General features: G+C 37.5%; 1 protein-coding gene and 1 non-coding gene across 5 annotated transcripts in view; one reads left to right on the top strand and one right to left on the bottom strand.

Moving 5' to 3' along the window:
* Positions 1-17,622, top strand: part of Rbm39 (RNA binding motif protein 39) — a 34,255-nt gene that overhangs the window by 13,399 nt on the left and 3,234 nt on the right. For 2 of the 4 annotated variants that reach the window (XM_087188955.1, XM_004867861.4), the window contains exons 7-14: positions 351-468; positions 1,409-1,561; positions 4,255-4,392; positions 7,074-7,139; positions 9,090-9,294; positions 10,383-10,460; positions 14,279-14,311; positions 16,982-17,063. In XM_087188955.1, the coding sequence (XP_087045081.1) occupies positions 351-468; positions 1,409-1,561; positions 4,255-4,392; positions 7,074-7,139; positions 9,090-9,294; positions 10,383-10,460; positions 14,279-14,311; positions 16,982-17,063 (873 nt within the window). Of the gene's footprint in view, positions 1-350; positions 469-1,408; positions 1,562-4,254; positions 4,393-7,073; positions 7,140-9,089; positions 9,295-10,382; positions 10,461-14,260; positions 14,312-16,981; positions 17,064-17,622 lie in introns of all 4 variants that reach the window. The other 2 variants (XM_021246832.2, XM_004867860.4) reach the window with 1 other exon arrangement.
* Positions 2,689-2,795, bottom strand: LOC147824717 (U6 spliceosomal RNA). The gene has a single exon (XR_015442100.1). It is a non-coding gene; the product is annotated as a U6 spliceosomal RNA (small nuclear RNA).

Genomic DNA, 17,622 nt, shown 5'->3' with positions numbered 1-17,622 from the left:
TCTTGGGCTTGCGAGGCAGGCGCTGGAACCACTAAGCTAAATTCCCGGCCCACTGAAAATATATTTTAAAGAGTTAATTTAAGACAGTAAATTATAAGCCAGGCATTGTGGTGCTTGCCTGTGATCCCAACAGAGAGAAAGGCTGAGGCAAGGGGATTGCACACTTAAGTATTGCCTGGTGATTTAGTGAGCTGTTAGTGAAAAATAAAAAGTGCTAGGCCTGTTAATTTAATGAGATCTTACCTCAAAATAAAAGTGCTAGGGACATGCTCAGTGGCAAAGTGTCCCTGGGGTCAATCCCCAGGATTCCCACCCCCCCAAATTAATTCTGTATTCCTTTTTCCTGTTAGGGAGCCTATTGATAATCTAACTCCAGAGGAAAGAGATGCAAGGACAGTTTTCTGCATGCAGCTAGCAGCAAGAATTCGACCAAGAGATTTGGAAGAGTTTTTCTCTACAGTAGGAAAGGTATGTACTATTTATGGGGATCATGTAGGTGGAAATTGCAGTGCTTTAAGAATTGTCATTATGACAGATAAAAAGATAAATCCATCTAAACACCAAAATTTCTGTTAGACTTGGGAGAAGGCTGGATGTATTGGCACATGCCTGTAATCTCAGAACTCAGGAGGCTGAGGCAGGAGGATTATGTTTGAGGTCAGCCTGGGGTACATAGTGAGAGCCCATCTCAAAAATTTTTTTTAGGAGCTGGGGATTTAGCTCAGTCATTCTGCCTGCCCCGAAAGCGCAAGGACCAGAGGTTGATCTCCAGTACCAAAAAAAAAATTTTTTTTTTTAGTAGTACAATTTGTTTTTGGTAAATTTTTATTTTGTTTGGTTATCTTTTCCATATACGGAAGTTGGGAGTTTCTCAGTGTAAACCACCTTTTATCAAAAGATATAAATAGGGGCTGGAATGCATCATAAGTAGAGTGCACGTGTAGCATTGCAATACTATGGGTTCAATCCTCAGGACCACAAAATATATATATGTATATATAGATAGTGGAGTGAGCTGGGTGCAGTGGTGTGTTCCTATAGGCCCAGCTACTTGAGAGGCAGAGAGAAGAGGATTGTTGCGGGCTACCAAAATGACTAAGGATGTAGCTTAATGGTAGAGTGCCCCTGGGTTCAATCCAAAGAATGGCAAAATAAAAAAAGGAGAGGAGGCTGTGTATACCTCAGTATACCTCAGTGGTAGAGTTCATGCTTATTAGCATGTGTGAGGGCCTATGGGAGTCAGCATGGGTTTAACCCCCAGTACTACTAGGAAAAGATTTTAATAAAATACTGAAATGATCGTAGAAACATCGATATATCAGTGTTATATATCTTGACAGTTTTCAAATTAATTTTGTATGGGTTGCAGTGTGGATTGTTGTATTAACTCTTAAATGTCTTTTTTTAGGTTCGAGATGTAAGGATGATTTCTGATAGAAATTCAAGACGTTCCAAAGGAATTGCTTACGTGGAGTTTGTTGATGTTAGTTCAGTGCCTCTAGCAATAGGATTAACTGGCCAACGGGTTTTAGGAGTGCCAATCATAGTACAAGCATCACAGGTAATTTTTCTCTTGGGTGAAAATTGATTCACTGGGCCAGGGATTTAGCTCAAGTGGCACCGTGCCTGCCTGGCAAGCGCAAAGTCCTGAGTTCGATCCTGGGTACCAAAAAAAGTCATTGTGAGCCCTGAAAGCCTTCTGTTCAGTGTAGTGCGACAGTGTTGAGCTTACTGCCATGAGTCAGATGTTCTTGGTGCTATTTTATTTATTGTGATTACTTTGGTATGCTGTGTTCTGAATAACACTGTTTCATTATAATTAAATTATAAATATTTCATGAAGTAGGCATGAGAGTTTGCTAATAGATTTTTTACTGATTTACTCTGATTTGTTAGGCATAAAGACATCTAAGAATATATTTTCCTTTTGATTTTTTTTCTTTTGACTTGAAAAATATCTTCACGTTTGTGTATTTTTTACAGACAAGAGTAGCTTGAGGGTCAGGAATTTAGCTCAGTGGCGCCACACCTGTCTCGAAAGCTCGAAAGCACAAAGTCTTGAGTTCAATCTCTGGTATCCCCCCCAAAAAATGAAGAGAGTAGTTTGAACTGCCATCATTTCTATCATTTCTTAAAAAGAAAGAGATTGTGAACAGGTGTGGTGGTGTACACCTGTAACCCTAGCACTTGAGAGGATGAGGCAGGAGGATTGCTGTGAGTTCAAGGCCAGCCTGAACTACATAAGCAAGACCCGGCCTTAAAAAAAAAAAAAAAAGAAAGAAAAAGTTTTCAATCTCATTTGGAAACTTGTACAAGATAATCCAAATTGATTTGATTATTTTCGGTAAAACAATTAGCATGCATATTTCAGTTCTTAATGTGAAAGAATTGGAATGCTATGCTCTCATAATATTCTTAGGTTTCTCTCACATCCCATGTATTTTTTTTTTTTTTTTTTTTTTTTTGGTACTGGGGATTGAACTCAGGTCCTTGTGCTTGTGAGGCAGGCAGCAAAACCACTGAGCTAAATCCCTGGCCCTACATCCCATGTATGTTGAACAAGCTACTGATTCTATCTCCAGTAACTCAGTACACACACCCCACCCCACCCCCGCCAGACCTTGAGCTTATCAGGCAGGTGCCACTGAGCAGCTACATCCCCAGCCCTTATAACTCAGTTTTTGTTTTTTTAATAAGGAACACTTCACGAATTTGCATGTCATCCTTGTATGAGGGCTATGTTAATCTTCTCTGTATTGTTCCAATTTTAGTATATGTGCTGCCGAAGCAAGCAGTGTAACTCAGCTTTTTTTAAATGGCAAATATAGGGCCAGGGATTTTAGCTCAGTGGCTCTGTGCCTTCCTCGCAAGCACAGGGTCCTGAGTTCAATCCTGGGTACCAGAAGAAAAAAAAAAGCAAATATAGTTAAATATTTTGAACAATACAGTAGACAAATTAATTGCTATTTAGAGTCTCTGTAGTAAATGGCTTTGTAATTCCTCCTAAGAAAATGTGGTCACTTCACCAAACTAATATGTGTGTGTGTGTTGGTTGTGGACAAGACACAAATATTACTTAAAATTCCAGTTTTCACTCTAACCAAGGTCTGTGTGACCATAGCCAAATTAGTTTTTTCTTTTTTGGGGTACTGGGGCTCAAACTCGAGTCCTTGTACTTGAGAGGCAGGCGGCAGAACCACTGTGCTAAAGCCCTGGCCCGCCATATTAGTTTTTAGTTTTATACTTGTCATCTTTGAGAGGTTGGTAGATTCTGCTTTATATTTAAGAGTACTTAATACTGGGTGTCATATGCTTCTATATAAACTAGATAGGAAATTAATCGTAGTTCTAGTAGTGGAGGACAAACGTAATAGGTGTCTATGGATTGCTGTGACTAAGGACTGAGAAGTAGCAAATTTTTTTTTTTGGTACCAGGGATTGAACTCGGGACCTTGCGCTTTCGAGACAGGCGCCAGAACCACTGAGCTAAATCCCTGGCCCAGCAAATTTTAATTCACATAACTACTCAATATGCACCAGTTAACAGGAAAGGGCCTTATATTAGAATGTAAACTGACAAATTTTCCTTTATTAAGCTCTTTATTAGGGATAAAATAACTGCATCAAATAATTTGCTTGGTTACATAGTTTAATATATTCTGGCATAAACTTATTTCCTCTCAAACTGGTAAAACGGCTGTTCTGCAAGTCCTTTCTCCTGCCTTGGCTGCCTCAATGTCCTCAGTTGATTGAAAGCCTTTTCATGTCATTGGCTTTCAAGAAGAGGCAGAAGTTGCACACTGAGAGACACTAAATCAGGTGAATGAAGACATACTGTAGCATTTTTCGGAGACTGCCTTTTCACTGAATGGCAGTCAGCTCCATTCACTATATTTACATTTCAGCCATTTTAAGTGTGCAGGTTTATGCCAGTAATTATATTCCAGGGTAGTATAATCATATAATCCATCAACAAAACTTGTCATCACTCCCAACTAACTGTACCCATTAAGCCACAATTCTCTATTTACACTTCCCTAGATCTTGGTAGCTTGTAATCTACTTTGTCTTTATGAATTTGCCTATTCTAGAGATTTGAAATTTTATATAAATGAATTCCTAGAAGATTTTTTGTATCCAACTGACTTAGATACGTTTCTAATCTTCAGTCTCAGTTGTCATTAAGCAACCCTAAGTGTTCAACTTAATTTGTTAGCCTTGTATGACGTACATCCTACTTTGTTTTACTTATAGGCAGAAAAAAACAGAGCTGCCGCAATGGCAAACAATTTACAAAAGGGAAGTGCTGGACCTATGAGGCTTTATGTGGGGTCATTACACTTTAACATAACTGAAGATATGCTTCGGGGGATATTTGAGCCTTTTGGAAGGGTAAGTCCCAACCTTCTTTTTTTTTTGAGACTGTCTCTCTTTTGGCTGGCCTTGAACTGATGGTGTAGCCCAAGATGGCTTCAAACTTGTAGTGGTTCTCTTGTGTCAGCTGGCCTCATAAGTCCTGGGATTACAGGCATGCTTACCACACCTGATTTAAGTCCAGCATCTGCAGGAGATCTTTAGTTGGTACATCATTAAAATATAACTATATGATAATGTACATATATGCCTATTTGGTTAATTTTCTCAGCTCCTCTGGGTATTAAAGGAAAAGGATTGTAAGTTCAAGGCAACATAGCCTAGGAAACATAGTGAGACTAGCTTATTGTGAAGTCCTAGGGTTCCATTTCTAATAATCATAAAAGAGGGAGGTGTTTGTGTAAAATTTTTGTGATAGCTTAGATTGATTGGACGCCTGAAAGAATGTGAAGATAATCTGTTAGTTCGTAATGCCATAGTCACCTATGTAATAGATAGCAGAATCATCTGTTTAAAAATCAACATGAAAGCCTGGTGTGTTGGTGTATGGATGCTTATAATCCCAGCACTTGGGAGGCTGAGGCAGTTAAATTGCTCCAAGTTTAAGGGCAGCCTGTACTACATAGTTTGATGCCAGCCTGACCTAAATACCTAGACCCTATCTCCAAAAAACAATTTTTTTTTTTTTTTTGGTACCAGAGATTGAACTCGGGTCCTGCACTTGTGAGGCAGGCGCCTGAACCACTGAGCTAAATCCCTGGCCCGAAAACAATTTTAAAAAACTGAAATGAATAAAAGAATTGTGCTGTGAACTCAGTGAGATGGTTCACACCTGTAGTCTGAGTGGTGAGGGAGGCTGATGCACAAGGTTTGCAGATTTGAATTGTGCCTTGGCAAGTTAGCAAGACACTGCCTCAAAAGAAGAAAAGGGCTGGGGAATGTAGCAAAGCAGTGGAGGACACTTGGTTTCCATCTTCAGTTAATAATCCTCTACCGAAAATAAATTGCTATACATTTGAATCAAGAGTGCGATTTTGAACAGAACATGTTGTATTTTGGGGGCGGGGCGGGGGGGAAGCATTATTTTGGAGAGAAATTGTAGAGATGCTTTACTACCAGATTAAGGAGCTAAAATTGTTCCTGTCCATCTGGACCTTATTTTATAATAAATACATTGGAATAAATGTGACTGAACATTTTGAAAGTCATTGTGTGGCCATGAGTAAAAGAATCTTGAATCATGTTGTACCTTACCCCCTGATACTCTACAAATTACGCTTGGCTGTGTTTCTCTGTAATTTTTCATAATTTCTGTTTATGGGCAGCTTTATTGGGATGATGCAGTATAATTTACAAATCATGTATTTAATCCATTTAAAGTGAACAATTCAGCAGGGCATGGGAAGCTGAGACAGGAGAATGAGCTGTTAGTTCGAGGCCAGCCTGCGTAACATAGTTTAAGGGCAGTGTGAGCTACATAGGGAGACAATGTCTCAAAAAAGGAAAAAGTGAACAATTCTGTGAGTTTTATTTTATTCATAGTTTTTTGGTTTGGTACCAGGGATCAAACTTGGGACCTTGCACTTGCAAGGCAGGCGCTGGAACCACTGAGCTATAGCCTGGCCAGGCTTGGTTTTTTGAGGCAGGCTCTTGCTATGTAGTTTAGTATGGTTTGAACTTGGTATGTAGCTTAGGCTGGCCTTGAACTGGCAGTGATGCTCCTCCTGCAGCCTCCCGAGTGTTGGGATTATAGGCATATTCCACCACTCCTGGCTCCTGTTCATAGGATCGTATCACCACTATAACCAGTGTTGTTGTTTGTTTGGTTTTTTGTACTGAGTATCGGGACCTTGCACTTGTGAGGCAGTCACTAGAACCACTGAGCTAAATCCCTGGCCCCCAGTCTTGTTTTTAGTTAACCAAATAGGTGTGTTTGATACAACTAAGAAGTAATGTTTGGTATTTTTACTGTAATGGGAAGGAATCGTGTTGATTTTGGGTTTTTTTTTGTTTTGTTTTGTTTTGGTGCTGGGGATTAAACTCGGTCCTTGCGCTTGCACAGCAAGTGGTGAAACCACTGAACTAAATCCCCAGCCCATGTGTTGATTTGTTTTGTAGTTCCTAGTTGTGTTTTAAGAAGGGAATCTTTCAGTGTTTTTTTGAGACAGGGTCTTGCTGTGTAGTTCAGGCTGGTCTTTTACTTACAGCAGTTCTCCCTGCCTCAGCTTCCTGAGTCCTGGGTTTACAGGTGTGTGCCACCATTCCCAGCTTCAGTGGTATCCTTTTGAGGCAAAAGAAGTCTTAATTGGTGCTCTGGATAGAAGCCAGGGCCTTTCACATGGTAAGCAATAGTTCTACCACTGAACTTTGAACCATTTCCTTTTCTTAGTTCAATTGGTTTTTTTTTCCTGACTTCAGGGTATAACTTCATGCTTTTGGAAGTTTTATAGCCTTTAGAAGTGTTTTTGGATGAAGTTGTAAGTCTTTGTAAAGGGAGAAGGGTTTTCTTTCTTTTCTTTTTTTTGGGTACTGGGGATCGAACTCGGGTCCTTGGGCTTGCAAGGCAGGTGGCAGAACCACTGAGCTAAAACCCCGGCCAGGGAGAAGGGTTTTCTATATTTGTGAAACCATATCTCGTAGAGTAAAATACTTTTACATTTTCCTTTTGACTTAGGTATAATTAAGTCTTTCAATTTCAGATCGAAAGTATCCAGCTCATGATGGATAGTGAAACAGGTCGATCTAAGGGATATGGATTCATTACAGTAAGTAATTGCCATAAATAACATTGTATAAAATTTGATCTTTTTATTTTTGGTACTGGGGATCGAACTCTGGTCCTTGCGCTTGCCCAGCAGGGGCCGAAACCACTGAGCTAAATCCCCGGCCCAAATTTGATCTATTTTGATAAAAAAAAATTTGATCTAAGCAAACTTTGTTACTGATTGTAGGGAGGGAGGCCGGGTTAATGTTCAAGTGATTTACCTGGCTGATAATGATAGTACCCATTTTATTTCTTTCAATTTTATTTCTTTCAATTTTTGTTTGGCCAAGGGTGTCTCAAGTGACAGGGTTTTTCTATGTAGCTCAGGCTGTCCTGGAACTCACTGTGTAGCCCAAGCCTCAGCCTCATGAGCGCTGGGATTACAGGTATGTGGCACTATGCCCAGTTTACTCATTTTACTAAGTGGTAATATTTACTAAATTTGAAAACTGTTTAGCCGTTTTCCTGTACATCCAGTATTAATATGTGGTCAATTTTCTTTTTGTTGCTTTTGAGTCACAGTCTTGCAATCCAGTTCAGGCCAGCCTTTGGAATGCACTATGTGGCTCAGCCTGGCCTCAAACTGGCAGTGATCTTCGTGCCTCAGCCTCCCTTTTCCTGGAGCTATAGGTGTGCACCACCATGCCCAGCTATATGGTCAATTTTATTAGCTAGCATTTCACATAATTAAAAGTTTCACTTCATTTTCTCACTTCCTTAATGGCACATTTTTTAACAAAATGAAAGATTCTAGGTAGTCATGGTGGCACAATTTCAAGCCCTACCTGTGCATCCTAGTGACTAGCAAGATGATGTTAAAGTTTAAAAAAAAAAAAGATTTCTATTGTAATTGAATAGAATATCACAACTGTTGTGTAACAGAATTCAATAAAAGGTAACCCTGTTGCTGTGGTGATAATCTATTTTGAGTTGGAGAGGGTTTTTTTTTGTACTGGTGATCGAACTCGGGACCTTGCGCTTGTCAGGCAGGTGGCAGAACCACTGAGCTAAATCCCTGGCAAGTTGGAGATGATTATTAATCATTGGGCTTTTGCCATAAGAGTACTGGTGAAAGGAGAAAAGGTCTTTAAAAAAATGTAACTCACCCAACGTTTTGTTTTTACTTTTTTTTTTTGCGATATCAGGGATTGAACTCAGGACCTTGTGCTTGCGAGGCAGGCGGAGGAACCACTGAGCTAAATCCCTGGCCCTAACATTTTGTTTTTAATAACATCAGTATGGTTTTCTTCTTTTTTCTAAAGTATTAGAGTATTCAGATTATATTTTGTTAGTGGGTTAGTACTTATTAGAATGCCATTTTACCAAAAGCATGTTAAACAAACTATACCTCAACATAGTGTTTTTTGTAAAGTAGACTATATATGGTCAGGGATTGAGCTCAGTGGTCCCGCTGCCTGCCTTGAAAGCACAAGGTCCTGAGTTCGATCCCTGGTACTGCCAAAACAAAACAGGGCCGGGGATTTAGCTTAGTGGTTCTGCCACCTGCCTTGCAAGTGCAAGGACCGGAGTTCGATCTCCGGTACCAAAACAAAAACAAAACAAAACAAGCTTTGTAGCCATTATGGCTAATTACTACATTTACTCCAATATTAATACTGAGGATCATACTTGGGACCTTGCACTTGGAAGGCAGGCGGTGGAACCACTGAGCTACATATCCAGCAATAGCAATTATTTTTAAGCATCCTGATAAAAGATTTTAGCTGTGAAGTGGATTTTGAATTCTATTTGCATAAACAACTACCCAACAGATTTTAATTTACATGAGTTTGTAGTCTGATTTTGTATTTGTTGCTTATATCTTCAGAGTTGTACCTTTAATCCACTCATTGGTTATTACTGAGTATAATAGACTTAAGATGTAAATATTTTTACTGTAGGGGTGTGTGTATATAAATAATAAATTTTAAACCCCTTCTCTTCCCATTAGTTTTCTGACTCAGAATGTGCCAAGAAGGCTTTGGAACAGCTTAATGGATTTGAACTAGCAGGAAGGCCAATGAAAGTTGGTCATGTTACTGAACGTACAGATGCTTCTAGTGCTAGTTCATTTTTGGACAGTGATGAACTGGAAAGGACTGGAATTGACTTGGGAACAACTGGTCGTCTCCAATTAATGGCTAGACTTGCAGAAGGTAAGTTTTTCCTACTATTATAATACATTGTAGGTGGCTAGGTAGTGTACTATACATCTGTAATCTTAGCTACTTAGGCGAACCAGGAGGATCACAGACTCTAGGCCCGTCTGGGAAACTTGTCAAAAAATGTCTCAAAAGTTACAAATAAAACAAGTTGGGTATGGATAGCTCAGTGATAGAGCATCTTAGTTTCAATCCCTAGTAGTGCAGAAAAACAAGTGGAAAAATACTCTTGGCGGGGGTAGGGGTGAGGGTTGTTGTATCTTGCTGTGTAGTTCAGGCTGGCCTTGAATTCAAAGTAATTCTCCTGCCTCGGCCTTCTGAGTGTTGGGATTACAGGCATGCTCTACCACACCAGGTTAAAAAAAATTTTTTTTTTTGTATTGGGAATTGAATTCAGGACCTTCTGCTTGCCAGGCAATTGCAGCACCACTGAGCTAAATCCCTGCCTAAAAAGTACTGTTCTTAATTTGAGATTGATGTTGTGTTTGGGGGGCAGCACATAGTTTCATAAATGAAGTTTCATGCACTGAAGTTGTAATATAGTATATGATGACGCATTTAAAATGCCATAAATATGTTTTTAGGATTTCTGGCTAAGCCGGACATGGTAACACAGATCTGTAATCCCAGCACTCTGGACGGCTTAGGTAGGAAAATTGGAAGTTTCAGTACAGTCTGGGCAATTTAATGACTTAGCAAGACCATCTTCAAATTAAAAAAGTAATGGAGGATCAGGGATTTAACTCAGTGGTGCTGCCACTTGCCTTGCAAGCACAAGGTCCTGAGTTTGATCCCCCACCCCACCCCACCCCACCACCCCACCCCACCCCCACCCCCCACCCCTGCCAAAAAAGGGATGGAGATGTTGCTCAGGGTGAAGGGCAAGTTCAGTCCCAGTACTGTTCCCCTCACCACCACCAGAAACACAAAGTTTTAGGATTTTTACTCTGTATACTTACATCACCATGTTTAGGGATAAATTATTTGTAGGCAGTACAAATTATTCTGTACAGTTTGTTTCAGTATGATAACTGGTAGTGCCTACCCAGGAAACTTTCTCTTAAAAATCTATTCTTTTACAGGTACTGGTTTGCAGATTCCACCAGCTGCACAGCAAGCTTTACAAATGAGTGGCTCTTTGGCATTTGGTGCTGTGGCAGGTAGGAATTGAATCTTTTCTAATTTTAAATCATTTTTTTCATCTAATTCGAAAATTTCCCAAATTTTTGCATTTCAAAGGACTAACTGAGAATTCAATTCATCAAGTACTTTTAGCATATATGTTCATGAAAGGAAGTAATAGATTTAGGATAGCAGTCTCCAGTGATCAGAATAAGCTGTCAGTATTTTTTAACCTATACCCCAGTTGAAATTGTAAATTTAAATCTTACTACATTTTACTCCTAATACTGTATGAAAGAAAAACTTTTTTGTGGTAATGTTTATGTTCAGAAAATACTGATGTATTACCAGTAAACTTAATGGGGAAAAAAAATACTGATGTATCTTTAAATCAAGCTTTATTTAAAACAGTTGCTATAGCAAGAGTAGCTAAAACTCTTTTAACAGTATGTATGAGGTTGATCTGGGAATTAAGTTTTTGGACAAAGAAGGGAGACAATTTATTAGACTTAAGAAGGGGTGTAGTTCATGAAAGTTTCCCTCTTTTGTAGTTGAATTATCCAAAGTTTGACTTTATGAATCTTGACCTAAATCTCAGGGCTAGTATAGGATTTAATTTTGAAATGTCAAAGATACCACTTTTAGGGTCTGGGGATTTAGCTCAGTGGTTCCGGCGCCTGACTCGAAAGCGCAAGGTCCAGAGTTCGATCCCCGGTACCCAAGGAAAAAAAAAAGGTACCACTTTTAGAACATGTGAGAATCATTTGTATTTTCAACCTGGGGTGATAGGAAACTTTATCCCAAGAGAGTGTGGTAACTTCTATTTAAAATAGTATTGGTCCTTTAATGTATTTACAAAGGGAGACAAGCTGGGCATGGTAGCCCACACCTGTAATCCTGACCCTTGGAGGCTGAGGCAGGATTGCTTTGAGTTTGAAGCCAGCTTGTAATAAAGACTGAGACTGTTTCAAAAAAACCGAAAAAAACAAAGGGAGAGAGTTGTTGAGAATTACATAAAGACTATCATAATCTAAATATATTAAAAATGGGATTATTTCATGATGTTGATTTAGATGCAAAGTTCATCTAATTAAAGGGTAGAATTATCCTTTTATTAAAGAGACAGGTATCTTTCATTGTTTACCCTTAATGGATATCTAAAATATGCATGTGCATTTAGAGACCCTCTTTTGGTCTTTTCTTATTCTTACCGAGTTGTATAATTTACATTGAAAAATGATAATGTAGTTATTTTTTAGAATTCATGACAGCTATGCCAGTGTATTCTTAAGAGGCAAAAATGGTTAACTGTTTGCTGGGTGTGGTGGCATGTGCCTATAATCCCAGCGCGTAGGAGACTGAGACAGGAGAATTGCCGTGAGTTTGAGGCCAGCCTGGGCTACATAGTGAGTTCAAGGCCACCCTGAACTACATAGCAAGACTCTATCTAAAAAAAAGTAAATCCTAATTGTTGAGGGATTTTTATATTGAGCAGAAGTTATTTGATAAGTTCCCAAGTATATCCCCATTTGGTTTAAATATAAAATTATTAATAGTTGACTTTTAAAATAAGTATTAGCCATTTAATTCTTTACAGTGAAGTAATTGTCATTGTATTTCACTTGGTGTGATTGAAGATAATCAAGTAAATTCATCTCTTCCAGAAACATACCATACCTTCTTACGGTTTGAAAGCTATTTTATCTGAAAACTGTCTCCCTGAATTGCATTGTTTTTTTTTGTTTTTTTGGTACAGGGGATTGAGCTTGGGACTTTGAGCTTGCGAGGCAGGTGATGGCACCATTGAGCTAGATCCCCGGCCCCCTCTATTGCTTTTTATTGCTCAGGTCGTTACTTGATAATTTGGAAAATGTTTGATTGTGGCTATTTCACTAGGGGATAGTGAAAAAAATTTGAATTGATACAGTGATATGAGTCATTTTTAAAACAATGTTGTACTTCTGATATTAAGTATATTGTTATTCAAATATCTTCAGATATTTTCAGTGTCAGGCACTGTCATCTCCATCACGTTATTTTTCGTACAATTTGTGATGGTAGCTCCCCAGACAATCAATATAGTTTGTATTAAATTTCACTGGTTGCAATAACTGAAATTCTAAAAATCCATATGGATCTCTGGATATAGCCACTACTTTCTATAGTAGATTATATACAAGTTCTCTATTAGTGTTTTTTATTGAGATAATTTTAAACATTGCTTGTTGTTTTACATTTCTCATGAATTCTCCTTAGTGAATCCTGACACTTAATTTTTGTGGAAATATTTTTAAGTGTATATTTCTGTCCAGAATGCTAATCATTAGAACTTTTACACATAGGGCCACCTCATGTACCCTCCCCACCCACCCATTCTGGTTGGCTGAGGTAGGAGTATTGCAAGTTTGAGGCCAGCCCCGGGCAATTTAGCAACTTAGGGAAATCCTGTCTCAAAATGAAATGTTAAAGAGGGTCACAGATGTATCTTAGTTAAGAAGGTCCTGGGTTCATTCCCCAGTATCACATAAGAAAAAACAGAAGACTTTACCCATAACTCATTAAATTGCTGTGTGTTTACTGTGATAGAGGCTCTAGTCCCCAAGTCCTTATACTTGTTGTTATGAAACTACTCTTTGGTCATCACTACATCTGTATTTATTCTTTGAGCTTTTTTTTTTTTTTGGTACTGGGGATTAAACTCGGGACCTTGTGCTTGCAAGGCAGGCGGCGGAACCACTGAGCTAAATCCCTGGTTATTTTCACTTAATTGGCCTTTGCTAAGATAAATTAGAACCTATGAAACCCATGCTTTGTTTCCTAATTGTCAGAAATGGCCTAGAAAATCATTTAAGTTGATTGGGATTTATTTATACTTAATAGCATGGATTTCTGATATCTATACATTTTTTCCCATTTTAGGAAAAAAAGTCAGTTGTGTTATTTAAAAGTTTTTTGACTCTGTACCTATGGTCATATCTTCAAGTTCCTTCAGTATACATCAGTTATATTTCTTCAGCTCCTTGAGATGCCAATTTTGAGCACCTAGAACCCAGGTATTATATCCCAGTACAACTTGGGCTACAGATCCCTTTGCATTTTGCCCATATTTTACGGTCATTTTCATCCCCAGAAAGAAAACCAGTTGAATCACATTTCAATGAAAATCAGAGTAACAAGATGTTTATATTTCTCATGTATTATATAGATTATAATAAACTCCATAATTCTCACTTTTGCCTTACTGAATTTTCAGAGTAGGTCAAGAAACTACTGCTACTCAAATTGTCACTTTCTCTACTAGACATGACAAGTTAAATGTTATAAGCACTTTTTTAAAAGTATGTTTTGGAGAAATACTTTTTCCAATGATGTTCATTTTACATTGGAAGATCTTTACAGCCTTTTTTGATTCATACTATTGTGGTGTTCATACTTTTTAAAGTATAAAATGCTTACTGCCACTGATTTTAAAAAGTAAATGCTTGAATTCTCTAAGTACTTGGAATTGAATTCTCAAGATCAGGGTTTTTCACACATTATCTGACCGGTGTGCTCCCCTTTCCCCATTTCCCATTATTTCCAGCTGAAGAATAGTGTAATAGAATGCATTTGAGATAATGAAATAATAGTAGTAGGAAGAACACATTAGTTTCCTAGGGTGAAAGGGGAAAAAACGCCCCAAAACCTTGTCAATGAGGAATGGGGAAGGAGGTTTTGCTGCCAGGTTTTGCTAAGTTTATCTTTATAAACCCTGTTGCGGTAGTCCTCTTTTATTAATGCTTTCCTGACATTTACCCTGTTAGTTGAGGCTCTTCATTGTTCCTGCACTGAGCTGTAGAATTCTCTTTTGTTATAGATTTGCAAACACGACTTTCCCAACAGACTGAAGGTGAGTTGAATTGGGTTTTGTTTTGTCTTTGAAATAAAATTAAATGCAGTAAGATTTAGTTGCCTGTATCATTTGGTATAGTATTTTGTATTTATCTTGTCAGAATGACACAGTGGTATACATAATATATATGTATGTAGTATGTACATATATATAGTAAGGCTTATAGTTGAGAAGATTTAATACAATTTACTGATGGATAAGGAAGATTAAAATGCCTATGCTTTAGCTTTAGCTTGTTTAAAATTTTCAGCCTTGGCCTGAGGGTGTAGCTCAGTGGTAGAGTCCTAGCCTAGCACCAGACTAGCACTATCCCAGGGCCCCATACCTCCCCCCAAAAAAACCCACCTTAGCTTTGTATGCTTTGTGCATATCAATTCTAAGTGTTAATGAAGTTTATAAAAGTAAAGAGATGAAGTACTTCATTTATAATTTTAGTAAACATGTCTTTCAGGACATACAATAACCTGAATGCACTTTTATCAGGTTAGGAATCCAGGAAAAACTGAATTTTTGTTATGAATGGTACTGTCAGTAATTCACATAAGTCAGTATCAAGCCATGAGAAGAGGTGTATTTAGACATAATTGCATGCACATTGAAACTTTTCATACAAGTAGCCTATGATTTCTTGTTTTTAATAAGTAAATCTCTGCGTTTGGCAGAAAAAATGTTTTCCTGCTGAAGTTTGGCAACATTTTAAATGATATATGTAAAGTTGTATAGAGAAATGGTTCTATATGAAATGGTTCTAACTTGTTCTTGATGAAGAATTAAATACATAATTTTAACTTTTCCAGCAAATGAGACAGTTGTACTCTGAATTTTTAGTATATTCATTGTTTTAGTATTCATAATTTGTACTATTATACAATAAATTTTAGAAATAGAAAAATAAAGTCTCCCTTAGTTGTTTCACTAAGACCTTCTGGTTTTACCAAGCACTCTTGTATTTGTTTTATGATAACCTACACAGATTGATCTTCAGTTTTTTCTTAGTTATATTGCCTGGTCTTGTGTTGAACTCGAGCTCATGTGATGTTTCTTCCTCCATCTCTGGAGCAGCTGAGACCACAGATGTGCACCATTGTGCCCAACTGCTCTGATGAATTTTTTTTAACTTTCTCCCAATAGAATTTAATATCAATTTCACCATTTTTTAATTTGAAACAAAGCTTTATGTAAAAAATACTTGTTCATTGAACGAAATAAGAAGTAAGCTTCTTAAGATAAGCAAAGCATTTGTAATTCTATCAGAAAGTCATTCTTTTCTGATATATTTCATGCACCGTCTTATTATGTTCAATGGAATATTTGTCATACTTCCTCAGGTGATCGTTCATTTTAATTATCATAATTTGTTAATGCATTGTTTTATCCTTAGCTTTGTTTGTTGTTATGCAATGGAATGAAATTTGGTCAGATAATATGATAACGGTGAGTTATGTAACAGCTACTGGTTTTATTTTTGCAAATCACATATAAAAGCATTAGAGCAACTCTTGGAAAGTTCTCTAATTTTATGTGTGTGTTTTAAATTTCAGTTTTACAGTGTTAAACATTTAAATTACAGTGGTTGATACTGGATATCTAGATACATGTTCTTTTTATCACTTTTATTCTCAGATATTGCTTTGCTTTGTGACTGGGCTTGAATTTGAGATCCTTCTGGTTCAAGCCTCCTTACCTGGATTACAGGCATACAGTAGTGTGCCCCCAGGTGTTTTAGTAATTTTAAACTTGTAATATAGACACAGTCCACCATTAATTTAATATAGGGCCTAATTTCTGAGGGCCCAGGTGTTTTAATATTTTTTTACATTAATGTAGGGCTTATTTTCTGATGAAGTGAATTCTTACAGGTTTGGTTTTATGTGGTGTTTTTTTTTTTTTTTTTTTTGATACCAGGGATTGAACTCAGGTCCTTGTGCTTGCGCAGCAGGCAGCAAAACCACTGAGCTAAATCCCCAGCCCTTGTTTGATTTTATGAATCTTACTTTTAAAACCTGATTTGATTAAGGGTTATTTTTGTATTTAAAAGAAAGTATAGACCCGTGGGCAGAAACCTAAGAAGTACAGATGGGTATTGATTTATCATTTTAAAGCATTGTATTTTTATCATCTCCCTCATTTTGATATAACCTATCAGTCCTAGTCTTTGATTTTATCCTGTCTTTCTGGGTTATGTATTGAGATTTTTGTTTTAACTTAATTGCTACAAATCAGAAATTTAAACTCCCTTATATAAGCACTACTTGCAAATTTTTGAATGTTTCTTCAGTAAAGAATTGCCTCAGTTTTTTGGCAGTTAAAATTGAGTATAATCTGCATCTGAATTTCCCCCAATTACTAAATGAAAATATTTGAGGAGGAAAAAAATTACCTCTACTAAACCTGTACAGCCTTTTTTTCCTTGTCTTTATTTACTAAGCAATATAGTAATTATTTGCTTAGTGTTCATTGTTTCTAGAGATGATATAAAGTATAGTCATCCTTAACAGAATATTATTTCAGAAGGTAGCTTAGTGAAATTAGATACTATCTAGAGAAGATAAATTGATGAAGTGACATCCCCACACTCACTGGGATAGAATTTTTTGAGTTGTTAATTATTATGAGGGACACTCATAACATTTTCCATGAAACTAATTTCTCTTCAATCTTTTTTAGCTTCAGCTTTAGCTGCAGCTGCCTCTGTGCAACCCCTTGCAACACAGTGTTTCCAACTCTCTAACATGTTTAATCCCCAAACGTGAGTATGCTTTGTCAAGTTTAAAAGAGCATATTGTGAAAGCCTTAATATTAACATTTAGGATATACTTTATCATTGCAGCAGTGCAGCAATTTTGAGGATGTTAGTATAAGTTTTATGCATACTGCTAGTTTTGTTTTTGTTTTTTTGGATACATTTGTTCAATTGGAATTGAGCTAAAACCTGAGATTGTATGTTATATATATAGGTTTTCTTTTTTCCATTTTTGCTTTGCTTTGTTTTGGGGGGGGACGACTGGGGATTGAATGTGGGACCTTGCGCTTGCAAGGCAGGCAGCAGAACCACTGAGCTAAATCCCAGGCCTGGTTTGTTTTGTTTTTTGAGGCAGTGTCTCACTCTACATACAGTTCAGGCAGGGCTTAAAACTCTCTGTAGGCTAGGCTCTCTTTGAACTCAAGGGGCAGAGCTAAATCCCTGGGCCTGTATACAAATTTCTAAGTATTTAGCTTTAAAAAAAATTTTTTTTTTGGTACCGGGGATTGAACTCGGGTCCTTGTGCTTGCACAGCAGACAGCCAAAACCACTGAGCTAAATCCCC

The sequence above is a fragment of the Heterocephalus glaber genome, unplaced genomic scaffold, assembly GCF_053883595.1.
Source record: "Heterocephalus glaber isolate CG9 unplaced genomic scaffold, H.glaber_assembly_v1.0 deba00001532, whole genome shotgun sequence".
Lineage (NCBI taxonomy): Eukaryota > Metazoa > Chordata > Mammalia > Rodentia > Bathyergidae > Heterocephalus > Heterocephalus glaber.
This window is presented reverse-complemented; position numbering and strand designations above follow the sequence as displayed.